At 34.9% G+C, this 16,512-nt stretch overlaps 1 protein-coding gene across 2 annotated transcripts in view; it reads right to left on the reverse strand.

The window, feature by feature from the left end:
* Positions 1–16,512, reverse strand: part of LOC125488514 (ATP-binding cassette sub-family G member 1-like) — a 49,569-nt gene that overhangs the window by 22,924 nt on the left and 10,133 nt on the right. For both annotated transcript variants that reach the window (XM_048624713.1, XM_048624712.1), the window contains exon 2: positions 11,995–12,358. In XM_048624713.1, coding sequence (XP_048480670.1) covers positions 11,995–12,127 — 133 coding nt within the window. In that variant the 5' untranslated portion in view covers positions 12,128–12,358. The remainder of the gene's footprint in view (positions 1–11,994; positions 12,359–16,512) is intronic.

Raw genomic sequence — 16,512 nt, forward strand, 5'->3', positions numbered from 1 at the left:
AATAAATAAAAAGAGTAATTAAGTACTACAGCTCAATAAACGCATCGATAAACATAATTATATATTATTAAAAGTTTTGTAAATGACAGCAGGGATTCTTCCAAGTAATTTACATACAATAAATTGATTGATAATAAATGTCGTGCTCAGAATTCACTTTGAAGAGCGCAAATTTTTAACCACTGACCCAAAATAGGAGTGTTGTAAAATAAATTGTCCGTCGACATATACCTCAAAAATTTGTTCTATTTATTAAATTATAATCATTATTGCTACAGTACTTACTCACGTTAATAAGGTTATTTTATAGCAAAGTATTATTATAACTTCATACAACTTTCCACACTCGCTGAGAATCAAAACTAGATCGTTGGTATATCTCTCTACTGATTAACTACTAGACTTGGGCTTTACCTTCCAGTGCCCGTGTCGTATCATAAATTTTACAATGTCCCTTGACATTATTGCTTTCAATAGAACCATTGCCATTGACATTGGTAAACAAATCAATACCAACTCTATCTTACTATATTTATTGTACAAATAGCCCTTTTAATTGATTTGCTCAACTAGTGAATTGCCACTGGCTTTGGTACGGGTGTAATATTTATGTATTAGTTTGTAATAGTAAGCGCATAATATAAAACTTCTTTAGTGATACTCACGATTTATATAAAACCAGCAAAAGAAAAGGTTTTGAACGCTACGATTATAAAACCAAAGCTCTAACCTTTAGTTTGAAACACTGACTTTTTGAAGCAACGGAAGTTTGTTCCACGTTGAGTTTTACAGGATTGGGTTAGTGAGATGATATAAGATATTATTATAAGACCAGATGAAATTAAGGCTCTGTTGGGTAACTCCTTAAAACTAGCGTAGGTATCGCAATATTTGTAATATTAGCGCAGTCACGGCAATAACACTACACGCAATGTGAGCATTAGTCGATATGACGAAACACCAACAAGGCCCTTCTAAGGGTCATGCCCAGTTTCTCACTTGATATATCTGCCCAAGCATGTACTTAAGTCCTACTTAAATACAATTCTGCGAAACACAGCGCTGTAATCCATACTTAACTTCTGCCTATCTTGACGTTCTGACGTGTGAAAATGACTGTTTAAGTATGTCTTTTATTTGGCAAGGTTTAGATTTTGATTGACATTAACTTTCAATTGACTGAGATAGTGCGACCCGAGGCTAAGGTTTGCTTCAAAATTACCTTCTCATGCACATAGATACATATATAGTTGTACTTACAAGACCTTTACTATTCATATCCGAATGTATTGTACGTAAGACCGGATATTCTTAATGAATGCGAGTGCCCTTTATTTTAATTAATTCGTATATTTTTAAACAGTACTAATAATAATATGTAACGGGCATTCGATCGTAGAAGATTGATATAAAGAAAATGTTTTTTTTACTCACAAAATAATATCAGGGCCCGCAATCTGCTAAATTTTACAGATGTCAATAGCATGGCTATTGGATTGGCATTCAACTTTTTAAATGAGATCAACAAATTAACATAAATCAAGAACATCCCTTGAAATTTAATTGTTTCGGTGATTTGCTTTATTATGCATACAAAATCCACGTGTTCACCAGACAAAGGAGACGTATTGAGAAATTGTTTAACCTCAACTTAACTTCTTAGCATCTTACGCGTGATTTGTGAAAACAGGTCAAAGGTTACGTAAGTGAAGGTAGAATTTTTATATTTATTTAAACAGTGGTAGATTATATTGTCAAATTTTATATTTGTTTATCATGTCGACTTTAATTTTGTGACGCTTGAGAAGCTTTTCCTTGTTGTCTAAAAGCATTTACTGTATATACTTTAATCGGTTAACATGCATTTATACACAATTTTTGAATGAATTTAAGTAAACTTAATCGAAAATACATTTTTTTACCGTCCTAATACCGATTTTAGGTTGAGGCCGACATTCGCAAAAAATATATAGCTATGGGCTAAGTAGAACTATAAATTATGGTAATATTGCTAGTGGAAATGTTTAATCTATTAATAAACTTTTTCTGGAATTAAATAAATGAAATACCATCGCCGCACGAAATGAACCTGATTATTAATTTATGGCTGGTATCTGTAGGTATTTAGTTATATTTAGTGTCCGGTGGCGTCGGAGTTATTATTTATTAAACATATACTAATATGTTTCTCGATATCTGCTGTCAACGAGTATTTTTGGGAATACCCAGTCAAAAACTAACGATCGGAGGTACGCTACTCTCAAACTCTACCTAATGTATAATAAGCCCCCGGGAATAGTTATTATTCTGGGCCCCGGGGTAACCCGAACCACGTGTCAAAAACTATAGGGACAATAATAGGTACATGCACCCTACACCTATAGCCAATTAAAGGATGACCGCACAACGCACAAACAAAGCCGATCGCAGTCGGGCTCATCAATTAAAGAACATTGCATCTAGACAATCTACAGGGTGTTTCAAAAAGGGTATACTAAGCTGAAACCTACATGTGCAGCATGGTATATCTAGGCCCGAAACTAAAATCAGAATTTCAAACTTCGCGAAAAAAATATTCATTTTCCACAGGAACTTTGTTGGTCACGTGACTTTTACTATGGAGAATATTTTTTTTTGGCTTTAGGTTTCGGCTTAGTATACCCTTTTTGCAACACCCTGTAGAGTTCTAGACATTGCAATGCGCCGCATAGCATCGCAATTACTACTTACTAACAAACAAACCGATAATGGAATCAATTAAGTGACCTAACTGTTTGTAACTTTGTGCAATAAAATACTACGCGATCAAATTGCCTTTTTTAATTGTCCACACCTCCACATGTGAAGTAACATGATCATAATTAGATTGAAATTAAAACTATTTTAAACGACATAATAATATATCACCACAAATGACATAGATTAAAAAACACCATTGCAAAATAGATCCTTATCGAAAACACCTAAGGCTTACATTTCGAAACATTGTGGATGGATGTATTATTGATTATGCTCTTAGATTTACAATTTGCGAACAAGATGGAGTGTCAGTGCAAAAGAAACGACTTGGCAAATAACACCCCACTTCAAGCTCTTTTTTTTTATTTGTTCGGCTAGATGTTTTGTGTCTGTATTAATTGGTACAATGGTTGTCATTGGGTTCAACTTATAATATTATGACAGTAAACAAAATGTGTCCGCGTTTTTTGCTTTGTTTTCGTAGGTGACACATAATCTTGTTCGCATATTGTTAGTCTAAGATTATTGAATGCTAGTTATGTGAACCGGTTTATGGGTCTTTGAACTCTGATTAGATGAAGTAACCAGTTTGATAAATGATTAAATTATGTGTGTGGCGAATGTGTTACACGGTACGAAAGTGTTACATTATTTATGGCAAGGTCGTTTGGTGATGACGGAATTTGGTTTGAATGTTACAGATGTTCGTTTGTTTTACGATGACAAATGATTTAGAATAGGGACAGTTTCTGTAAAAACGAGTAATACCTCAAAGCAGGTATACATAAAACCTTGTTAGTTCTGAATGTGTTTTTCTATCTTATGCTGTTACATGTTGAACAGGGATAACGTTTAAATCGTTCTACTATTGGTAAATATGTTAAGTAATAATTTCATAATAATCTATTTATTGTATAAAAATAAGCTTATTTAGGTACATGATCTATCTATGCCTGAACTAGGCCAGAGACCTGTATTTCAGGCATCAACGCTCTTTTATCTAAGAGTTAATTTAAGTGTACTTATCACATTTAGTAGTAGTTAATTTAAGTACATTACAGAAGTATCACGGTTTGAATTATTATTACTTACATTAAGATACTTTGGAGTTAATTTAAGTACATAGAATATATGTATATGTATTATGTATAAAGGGCCGTATATTTAGGAATACTTTAAGCTATTTAGTAGTTACTTAATGGACATGCTTAACCTTATTTTATTACCATTAACATGGATTAGAAACACGTTTTTGGCACTAAACTAAGGGGTATTTTTCACTGTCAGTTTTTAAGTCTTCGGCACTCAGGTTTTTTCCGTCAGGTTTTACAGCAAAATTATGTAAACATATTATTGCATGGAAGAGCAGATGGGATGTAGATACTAGATAGTAATGTAATGGGTACTTATTAGATATTTATTAAAACACAGATATTTGGATGTTACACATGATTATTATTGGCAGTGCATGTCATACGGAAGTGCATACTATAGTATAGTTATTTTATCAGCATCGGACCGGCTTTATAATGTTCACCGGACCATATAGTGGGAAAAGGCCTTAGTCTTAGCTAATGGGAAAGCAAAAATATGAGTCAAGGAAAAATCTAAATAAGGTACAGGCACCTTGATTAATATGGATATGTACAATTGAACTTTCAATATATATACGTTACTACTAAATTTAGGAAGTTTAATCGCGCGACTAAACATGACATTTTTTTAGTCAGTTACTGCTTTAATTTTAGTCATCGTGTGACTATTTATAAATCATTATAACGGATTAATATTTATTCATATGCCTACACCATTATAATTATTTATCTAATCAGTGATCAGGTGTTTGGCATGTTACCAACATTTGCCCTCCACCGATCCAGTTTTAGGAACCCTACCTTATTTATTTATTTATTTATAAACACTTTATTGTAGGTACATTATAAAGTTACAATAAAAAAGGAGAAGAACATTAAAAGAAAACTAACAATGTACAAAGGCGGGCTTATTGCCAAAAAGCAATTTCTTCCAGCCTTAGGTTGGGAGAAGAGGACATTAACGCTTACCTTCTTATATACCTACCTCAATTTTCTATATTGGAGCAATGTTCTACAGAGGCGTATTGTATTGGTACTAAGCTTGTATTTACTTAATTGGCTAAAATCAAACTGGTTCACTATGTTGAATGTTGATTTCAGTATCGGATCGTTGCATCGATTGTCAGTAGGTAAACTTGTGCAACCCTGAACTATCATCGTACACGATGCGTGATCACCCGGAAAATTTACTACCTACTACCACCTACTACTATACTTAGTACTTACTACTATACTTCTATACTTAGTACTTAATACTAACCCATTCACATAGGGACCTATTACACTGGCTATGAATAAGTTACACCGTACAGTTATAAAATGCCGACAGCTATAAGTATGTTACAGCTTAGGTATACAAAATGAAGTAGAAATAGAAAATTTTTTCAAGTTACATAGGTCGAACTCAACACGTGTAAGTGCATGGTATAGGTACTTACAATGTATGTATATACTCGTAGTTAACGTAAAGTAAAAGTGTACATTTAGCCCAGAGAGAGTTGCCCGCAGTACTGCTCTTACATAACTAAATTGTGTGTTTATTTATACGGCTGCTAAACTGCACAGCTTTTCCAATGAAATGGTGTTAGAAATAAATACCGAGTAAAGAGTCCTAGTACGCTAACACTGCAACAGAAACAAGTAAGTATAGCAAAAAAGTTGAATTACTATTAATTTTTTTTTTTTTTTTTTTATTTATTTATCAAATTATTTTACAGAATTATTGATTACTTATATCATTGCATCACAAAAATCACAGAGATTTGTCCGTGATGAATCATTCTACGTAATTAGGTACTTAATAACTAATTATACTTATTTATATTTTATACAATACACAAACTTATTCAATATTACACATTAATTAAATAAGTACAATAGTGGGTAGTTTAATAATAAACCATCCGCCAAACATACAAGATAGTTGGTGCATATTCGAACAGTGTTAAGTTAAAGTAATGATAAGTATATACACTCGCGAGCAACCAAATCGACTCAAGCCTTCACGGCGCACATATACATTGATTTTCCTAAAACGATAAATGGTAAATATAAAAGTGATATGTCATTCGAAAGCTGAAGAATTAGGCTTTCAATTAAGATCAATACCATAAAAAAAAACTAAGCGCAGATTTAATGACGCATTTTAATTGCCCGTCAGTGTTAATTACCTCATTAGGAATCCACGCCTTGCGCTACCTGATCCCGCTATAAAACCTTTCCACATCCGGTGTACCTTATCAGTCGCTTGTTGCAAGTTGACCGGTACACATCTCGTTGCATTGTATTCCTTGTTTTCGCAAACCCATGGATACCACACCAGAAGAAGCTGCTCAAGTTGTTGCCTTGCTGCAACAAGGGTTAAGTCAGCGAGCAGTCGCTGCCCAGCTCCACTTGAGCCAGTCTGCTGTATCCCGAGTATACAGACGGTTCCAAGAGACTGGTGCCTTCAATCGAAGACCAAGAACGGGCCGCCACCGCTGCACTTCAGAGAGAGACGACCGCTTCATTGTCTCAACCTCGCTGCGCAATCGACACCTTACGGGCGTTGATGTGCAGCAAGAACTGAGACGTGTACGACAAGTGGCTGTCAGCGAGTGGACAGTGAGAAGACGCTTGAAGGAAGCCAACTTGACACCAAAAAGACCTGCATCAGGCCCCAAATTGACTGCAGGCCACCGACAAGCGCGTCTTCAGTTTGCTCGAGAGCATCTCGATTGGAGCATTGCGCAATGGCGGTCGGTCCTGTTTACTGATGAGTGCAGAGTGTGTCTGCATGGCAGTGACAGGAGAGGCCGGGTCTACCGGCGTCCGGGGGAACGATTTGCCCAATGTTGTTTCGCTGAAACAGTAGCATATGGCGGCGGTTCCTGCATGATGTGGGCTGGTATTTCTCTAGAGGGAAAAACCGCACTTGTTTTCGTGCCTGGAGGCGGCCGAGGAGGCGGGTTAACAGCTGATCGGTACATCACCGACATTCTACTCGGTCATGTTGTGCCCTATGCAGAATTTGTCGGTGAAGACTTCGTGCTAATGCACGACAATGCCCGCTGCCACACGGCACGAGTCAGTCGGCAGTTTCTGAGAGAGAAGGAATTGCGCACGATGGACTGGCCTGCGCTCAGTCCTGACCTGAATCCCATCGAACACTTATGGGACGAGCTCAAAAGAAGAGTTCGGGCCAGGAATCCAGTCCCTGCAAGCGTGGACGAGCTGAAGACAGCTTTATTAGAGGAGTGGGACGGCATTCCTCAGGAAACTGTCAAAAAGTTGATAAGGTCTATGAGAAACAGGCTGCAGGCTGTAATTAGGGCAAGAGGGGGCAATACAAAGTATTGATTTAAATAAATAAATTTTTATCTTAACATTTTTTGTTTAATTTGTATAATACGATACCCATACCCTTTTTTCCTAAATTCCCGTTTTTCCTACAATTGCGTTCAGACATCATTTATTTCAAAAATGATGAATGGATTTCAATAATAATGATATCAAATTAAAGCTGACATCTTAAGCTTTTAAATGACATATCATTTTTATTATTTCTATTCATAATTTTACTTGTATTAATGTATGTTTGCGCCGTCAAGGCTTGAGTCGATTTGGTTGCTCGCGAGTGTAGTATGATTTATTCTTTGTAATTTCTGAGTTCTCTGATACCGGTTGTCGTGGTACGCCTAAACTTTTCTTCACTAATTTAGGGCTGCCACGTACTCCCTTCCCACCTGTTGCAAAGTTAGCGTTCCCGAAAGCTGGCCCTGTAGCACAGGGCGCTATTAACACGTGACAAAAGTTATCCGTCGCGCTCGCTCTTGAGGCAGCGCGATGTGAGTGAGCCCGATGGAAAACTTTTGTCACGTCTTAAATGCGCGCCGTGCTAGCCCTTCTGGTCTCTATGCGTGAATTGCGTGACAACTTATTAAATTGATAAACATATGCATGACATTGCGTTGCGGATTAAAATTGATAAAGAGTCTTTTAAACTTATTTATTAATTTTACGACTGTTATCGTTCATCGCATATCAGTCAGGGTTATTCAATGTGTGTTCACCGTGACCTCTTCAATCTAATACCAGTTAAACCCCCTTAAATTTATGATAAAAATAACTTTTCATCGGCTGCCCTGATTTTCATGAAAAAATAGCATTAGCAATTAGAGTATACTTGACGATTCATATTTCTGGTGATCTTTTTTTCTATGAATTTTATCGACTGTCGGTTAGGTTTCTCTCGGACACGTAGCTTATAAAACAAACGAAAACGTATAACCGTCTTTTTTGCTTAGCCGAGGTATAAAACTCAGTCGAATGTACGTGTATCTCCTCCAATAGAGACTTTCATGTCTTTGACATTAACATCTTTCTTTACATAAACAACAACGTTACAGTATTTTTTTGTGTAAAAGTGTAAAATTATAACAGTTTAATTACACAGAATTTCGTTTCACATTCATGAATTGAATACAATTTCCTATAGCCAACGATATTTATCATGTACATACATTTATATCTAACTATACATCTTGTTAATAGGGAAAGTGCAAAATAACGGCGTGTAATTATTAATATTATGTACCTACTTACTTAATTAATGAATAAGTGCCTCTGTGGTCTAGTGGTAGAAGCTTCGCTTCATGACCCAGAGGTCCTGGGTTCGATTCCCGGGTGGGACCATCAATTTGTGTTTCTAAATTGTGGTTCTAAGTTTGGTTAGGACATAGAAGGCTGATCACCTGTTGTCCGAAACAGTGAAACGATCCATGCTGTCGGATGGGCATGTAAAGCAGTCGGTCCTGCGCCTAGCTCTCTCCAGTCGTGTCGGTCAATCCGTCCCATTGGGTTATGAGAGTGATGGAACAGAGAGTGCTCCTGTGTACTGCGCACACACTTGGGCACTATAATCTACTCCTGCGTAGATGGCTGATCTCAATTGAGATCAAATTCAATTCATTTTGAATCCATATATCATTGTCAAAACATGTTCGCGATAGGTAGGAACACTGATCCCTCTCAGTCATATTTCATATTTGTGCAATAAAGTATCAAACAAACATGCTACTGAGAGAGGGTCAGGTTTCTTTGCAGGCCACTGTACATAAAGTATGGTAACAACAGTAAATGCCAAAAATGCAAGACGTGCCGTTCTAATTCCATTCTTACGGCGCAGAAATTAATTACCATTCCAATGTGACTCCAACGCTTGACGAATACCCCGAATGTGCGAAATATTCACTTTTACAGTTACTCAGCAGGGGGGTTACTCTATACTGGCGAAAACCGAACGAACGAGAGCTGTCGTGCAGTCTGCACATTACAGTCGTCGAAATATAAGCTGACAGCTCCAAAATGTATGGGATCAATTGGGATGACAGCTGGTGTCAAATCTAAACAATAAGTAACTTTTGGTGCTTTAAAAGTTCTTTTTACTTTCGGCCGTTAAATAGTAATAAGCCAGATTATGTATCTTTTTATGTATTTCATCAATTAAATCAAGAGCACCTAAATAGCAAATTTGCGTAGCGGTCCAAACGGGCCTATTACATTTGGACGACTGTAAATACAACGAGATACAGTCGTGGCTCGCGCAGCAGCACTCCGAAATGTAGTTTTTCTTTATATAGAGTGACCTCACAGTACGTTAACCATGACTTTGACTAATTTACGTTCACACTTCCCACCATGACTGGAATACTCGAGGGTGACCATTAGTGACAAGTGACTGGTGATTATAATAAATTCAGCAATGGTGCATTAAATGGCCAGAGGCGTTGACAATTGCACAGTTATTTTGTGGGTTGGAAATGACGGTTTCTTTTTCCTCACAACGACTATGGATGAATTATCATTATCAACACTTATGAAAAACTAGCGTATAATTAATTCGAACTCCTAGAATAAGGATCGATGAAAGTGAGACATGGTAGTTTATAGGTACGTAACCTACTTAATAAAGTTTTAAGTAAGTAGTAATGTTTTTTAAAAACCTAGCTACAGATAATAATATGTATATGATTTGATTATTGTTATTTAAAAAAAGAACATAATAATTTACAATTTAATAAAAAATAATGTCATTAAGTTGATAAATAACGCGTAACCGGCATAACGCATAGACATATTGATTCGTAACAAAGAATTTAACATAATAAGTTTGTGCAAAATTATCAAAAATCCTTGATTAAAAATAGCATTAACATTTCCTAGTAGACATGGTTTAAATCAGACTCGCCACACGGAAGGCTATTTTCAAATATATCGGTTAGCAAAAAATACGAAAGATATATTTTAAAACCATAAATCATTATTTAGAAACCGGTTAAAAATTGTGGTAATAGGTGGTATTATTTTTTGCGATTTTCAGATTTAAATGTGAGCGCAATAAATAATAATATACTTAATAGATTTTAATAATAACTTTAGCAACATAGATCGTAGTTATTAAATAAGTATTCCATAGTTAAGACAAACCCTTCTGGTTTAATGGCACGTAAATTTAAAAAACCTAATAACTGTGTAGGTAGGTATAAATATAAAAATAAGTAAGTATACCTATCTTTTCATTTTGAATGGTAGAAACATAAACTTAAAATTAAAATGATACCATTGTTTTTTTAAGTTTATGTTTCTACCATTCAAAATGAAAAAAACAATGGTATCATTTTGATCGAGAGTGAAAAAATGCGAGACATTTTGTTTGCGTTGATTTTGTCGATTGTTCTACGATCAGTATTGTATCTACAGGATAAAATGTCGGAACTATAATTGATTCATTGCCATCGCTTGCATTAGACCTGATTAAAATCCATTTAAATACCAGATGGTTTCGTGCCCGGCTCAGTGTTCTGCTTGTATTGAATCACTTACATTCCGTTTAACAAGGATGAGCAATTAATTGTTATTCATTGAGCCAATTAAATAAGTAAATGATGTTAGGAAGTCAGTTTGTAGGTACTAAGTTTTATAGGTTGTTTGCACTCCACATACTCTGTAGGTCCGTGGATTTTGGTGTCGCTTTTGATAGATTCGGTTTAAGGGTCCCACTCTTGGTAATTTAATTACTGATAATGATAGAACAAAATATATATTTTAATCTATTTATAATCATTTCAGTAGCTTAGAAGTCTCAGATTATTTACACAATCGACATATGTACAAACGTACCGTTAAAAAATCTTAGCCGTCTTTTTTACCTTATTCATATAGTAAAAAAAGATCCCGACGAATTGAGAACCTCCTCCTTTTTTTGAAGTCGGTTAAAAATAGTAAAAATGACTAAATATGTGACGGAACTAACTAAGGAACAAGAAGTATTTTTATTTCGAGTGTCCAAAAGGAGGCCGTTGCACCGCAGACTTCGACACTTTCCCTTTTCTTCCGCATACTGACCAGTTTGATGCAGTCGTTTATTGATATAATTGATAATGTTGATGTTGTTATGATAACCGTGAGAGTTTTTATGTTATTCAACGATTACAATCCTTACTAATATTATAAATGTGAAAGTAACTGTGCCTGTCTGTCTGTCTGTCTGTCTGTCTGTCTGTCTGTCTGTCTGTCTGTCTGTTACTCTTTCACGCCAAAACTACTGAACGGATTTGAATGAAATTTGGTATACATATGGTCCAGACCCTGGGAAAGAACATAGGCTACTTTTTATCCCGGAATTCCCACGGGAAAACTTTTTAAGGCGAAGCGAAGCGCGCGGGAACAGCTAGTAAGTAATAATTATCAGTTACATAGTATGTAATTTGTTTGTGCTTCGAGATTTGCGTCGTTTAGAAAAGTTTTGCACTATGACCGTTTAGAATAGCATTGTTTTGGTACGTGTTTGTTTATTGTGCGTCTAATTATAACGAGACACACATGATAACAGATAATAGCAACAATAACATTTAAAAAGTAGAACAATACGCGAGCCGTTAATTAAAAATCATAACAAACCAACATTGCAAATATTTATCTATTTACCAAATTCTTAATTGCTAATTTATCTTTTATTTATAAACGCGTACAGCACGACGGATTCAGCTATTGCTAAAATATTTTTCTACCAATCAACGCACAATTTTACAAAATAGACACAAAACTACAGAAAGCAAAGAAAAAACCGGCACTGAAACCAAACTCACTGCACCTAGGTACGGATAGCAAAAAAACTCACCATATTTCAGCTTAGTCAGCGAGAAGCTGTTGACAGAGCACGTGATGTTCCTGAACTCGAGGGTGACGGTCCTGCGCGGCAGCAGAGACACCACGTTGTTGTTGCTCAGACCCACTGCACATGCGTCCTCCATGGTGCCTGGGTCACGACTGACTGTTCCACACTTTCACACACCACCACTGGGGAGCTCGAGGGTTACTCTACAATACGTTTATAACGAGTGGCTCGCGCAGCAGGCAGCGCTCCGAAAGTTTGTTTGTCGTCATATAGAGTCACCCCTGTGGCTCTTGGTTCGTGTAATTACGCGAGCGGGTAGTTGGTGAGTGTTATCATTATCAAGTTCTAGTTCAGTTGGGATGGAGATCTGCGGACAATAGAGGAGAATGTTAGATTTGTATTGGCACAGAAATGTTTAAACCATGTTTGATACCGTATGTGACGGTATACTTTTGGGGTAGATAAAATCAGAAATAAGGAAAAGTATACGTTATATTAAAATGCGTAAAAATACCGGAACTAGCCTGGATCAGTCTGTCTGTACTATGAACTTAAAAAGTAACAAAGCTAGACGATAACCTATGCCCTGTATATGATTTTATCGGGTTAGAAAATGTTATTACTGTGTTTATATACTCCTTAATACGCTTAATTTTGGATTCAATGTACCTAGTGATTTACATTCATGAAGTCTCTCAGCATCGTGCGCAACGGACGCATCGCATTCAGTACCTAAGTATTTCTTTGTATAGAAATTCACACAAGTGCGTCCACTTCATCGGCATTACTGACGTCGTTTCTCCATACATTTAAGACAATCCGTTTGATGAGATATGAACGATACCGATACCTTATATAGATACTTTGTTGTATATAGGTAAATAAGTTACTGACATCCCAAATTGGTAGAAAGTGATGTGTGCAAAATGGGGAAGGGTATTTTTTTCATTTACAATCAATATGCTACGTCTTATTTCTAATTGTTTATTAATTGTGGTAAATATATAATATATGTATAATTGTGGTAAATCGCATAAGCTTACATGGCTGGGTGAACTATCTATCTACTTGAAAAGTCTAGAAAGTGAATGTTTATGTTCCTATTTACTTCATGCGCGTTATCAAAGAGCGGATTATTCCGTATTTCCATTTACTTGTTATTATGAATCGTGTATATCAATTAATTCTCATAATTAACGGTAAATTATATTCATAACGTATAAGTTCTTGTATGTTGGCTTTGTAAGTACAAATTACTTCGGTATATTAGTTCTATATTTTATAGGAGTCGGCATTATTTATTATCTTTGATATTTATTTTATATTCTTTTGTAATATTATTAATCCAACTAACAAACTTATGTTAAATAGCTGTTCCCGCGCGCTTCGCTTCGCCTTAAAAAGTTTTCCCGTGGGAATTCCGGGATAAAAAGTAGCCTATGTTCTTTCCCAGGGTCTAGACCGTATGTATACCAAATTTCATTCAAATCCGTTCAGTAGTTTTGGCGTGAAAGAGTAACAGACAGCCAGACAGACAGACAGACAGACACAGTTACTTTCGCATTTATAATATTAGTTAGGATTCTTTTGTAATATTACTAACAAACTTTTTTGAATTCATTAGAATTTGTGAATTCACAAAAAAACTTCCGCAGTTGATAAGGTTCTGTGAGCACATTTTTATACTTACTTATTTCTTTAAATCACTTTGGCAATGGCTATCGAGAAAATATACAAACTGTAAGTATACTTACTTTACAAGGATTTGAGTTAAAAAATATAATATATCCGTTTTAGACACATAAGATAAACATACAGCAATGATTTGCCAAAAAAAACAGTGCTGAATATAAGTAATAAGTATCATTATGCACTTAGGTTTATCCTAAGGAGGAGGAACAAAAAATACGATGTAAGTACTTACTTACTTATATTTTTTACGAACTGAAATAAATTGTAGTTGGAACAAAAACCATCAGTTTATGTGTACTTGTTTAGGTTAATTCATGAAATCATGAATTCAAATAGATAGTTGGGACAATGAACGATCGTCCCACAGGCCTTATCTCGAGCTTTACTGAGGTCGCAATTATTAATCATTAGTTTTTTTCCGCAAAACAAAAGACGTTTTAACATTAAGAATAATAAAACATACCTACTAAACTACAATTCTATTGAAAAAATTGGCACTGAAAGATAAGTAAGTATATTCTGTACGAAATTAAGTGTACGCAGTTGCTAGCTTGGTTAAGTACAAAATATAATGTGAGCAAAAAGTTAATCTTTACTTGCGGTTTATTTTAGAAGAACATTAGAATTATCTTTACCGCAGAAACGTTATTTTAAAAGTATGATAAGTGAAATATTAAGGTATACCCAACCCAACAAATATTACAATTACAACTGCAAAAAAGCGAATTTGGTATACCTAAAATATAAAACATACAATTTACTATCATAAAAATACACACACGTGTAATGGAAAAGTTCCACCTGCCAATTTTGAATTCATTGAATGTTTTCAGACAGGGCGAGACTTAACTAAAAATTAATTATGTGCGAGAATTTTTCAGATCTATATAAATCCTTATCCTTAGCGCTTTTATCTTACAGATATTCCACGATAATCATCAATAAACAAAACTCGTTATTCTTTTTTAAACCCGAGATCGTCGCGTCGTAAGAGTTGAATTCGCATGTAACAGTGGCTTGCCTGCTGGCTTTCAGTGTACAAAGACGTAAAATCAAAACTAAAAAAAAATGGTCACTATCATTAGCTACCATGGCGAATGGCGAATGATGATCATTATTGTTTTTATTTTGGTTACGAAGTGACTTCCGGACGTCACAGTTCAAATCGGGTGGAAAAATACTCAAGGAAACAATTGAAATCGTGCACAATAATTATTATTATAATACAAAAACATGTGAGTTTAAGTTATTGTTTTTGCATAAGTGCTTTAATGTTATTACATATTTATTAACAATTTCAATACTATAAGTAGGTAGGTATTATGTTCTGTTACGGCGAAGGAAAACGTCTTTAAGAAATCTGAAAATATTATCTAGATAACATACTGAACCTGCTTAGTATACATACATAGAAGTATTTTGTACTTAACTCTTTTAAAAGTCCTATTTAGGTATAAATAAATAAAGTGAAGCTCTTGTCATACAAATTTTAGACTTAAGTAAGTAGGAGCGGGGGGCTAGTTGTAACAGGGGTAAGTAGTAACAAGCATTTTTTACCTACATAATAGAAGAATATTAATTTAATTTTCAATCCAATGTACTACTTAATACGCAATGTATCATTTAAGCGTGGTAAGCATCCCGCCGGACGGCGCAGAAAGCGGTGCTGTGCAGGCGCTCCAAAAAAGCCAGGTTTTGGACTTTTTTTTGTTTATACGAAATTGACTAGCATAAAATTCATATTGTTTAGCAGTTTTTGTTTAACAAAAATACATTTAGAATTTTTTTAGTTTCATTATAATTAATTTTAATTTTACAACAATTAAGCGGTTTATTTTTAAAAAATATTATTTTAAAAACCTGTCCTATGGGGTATGTTGTAACAGTTTTACGGGGCTAGTTGTAACATGTTATAACTTACCCTCTTATGTATTTATTAGTTATGAAATTTCGCGTCCGTACTTAAATTTATTCTTTTAGTATTTTGAATACTTCTTCGTTTAACTTCCTTAATTTTTATTTTAGAATGATACACTACTAAAGAAAATCTACACGTGCTACCCAAAGTCAAGATGTTTACGAATTAGCCTCTGCTGAAGTCTTAGAAAATAAAATCAGTGTACGAAAAGCCGCAAAAACTTTTAATTTATGTCATGCATTTTTATATAGATATGTGAAAAGGAAGAAAAGTAACAATTCTTTATCAGTCGGCTATATCAAACCCAGATTGGTTTTTCAAGTAGAAGAAGAAGCTAAAATATCTTAGTACTTGCTTACTTGCTTTAACATTTACTTTGGATTGCTTGATTCCTTGAACATTTAAAACCTGTTAAAGTGTCTGAAGTATTTTTATGTCAAATAAATCTTTAAAAAATGTAAAACTGGTATTCTATTCCTAATGTTACAATTTGCCCCCAGCTCGTTACAACTAGCCCCAATCACGGGGCAAGTTGTAACACCCGCCACTTTTTTTTCAAAAGCGTTTTTACAAAAAGCCTTGACAGTTTTGATTATAATTTTCTTTGAAATTGATAGATGGATAGTTGTTAATTGGAATAGTATTGCTAGATTTCCTGAATACTAAACAAATAAGTTTTCATAGGCAAGAAACCAAAAAATGTTACAACTAGCCCCCCGCTCCCCTACATATTTGCTAGTCTTAATTGCTACTGTAATGAAATGGGGACATAAACAAGGTAAGCCCTGTTTCCGAGATTGGGAAAATTTACCATGCTAGAAATTATAATTGTATCATAAACAAGTGTAGTAAAAATTGATTAGGTAGGTACTTACCTAGTTATAAAGTTGAGAGGGTTATAAATAAAAAAA

Source organism: Plutella xylostella, chromosome 12, assembly GCF_932276165.1.
Source record: "Plutella xylostella chromosome 12, ilPluXylo3.1, whole genome shotgun sequence".
Lineage (NCBI taxonomy): Eukaryota > Metazoa > Arthropoda > Insecta > Lepidoptera > Plutellidae > Plutella > Plutella xylostella.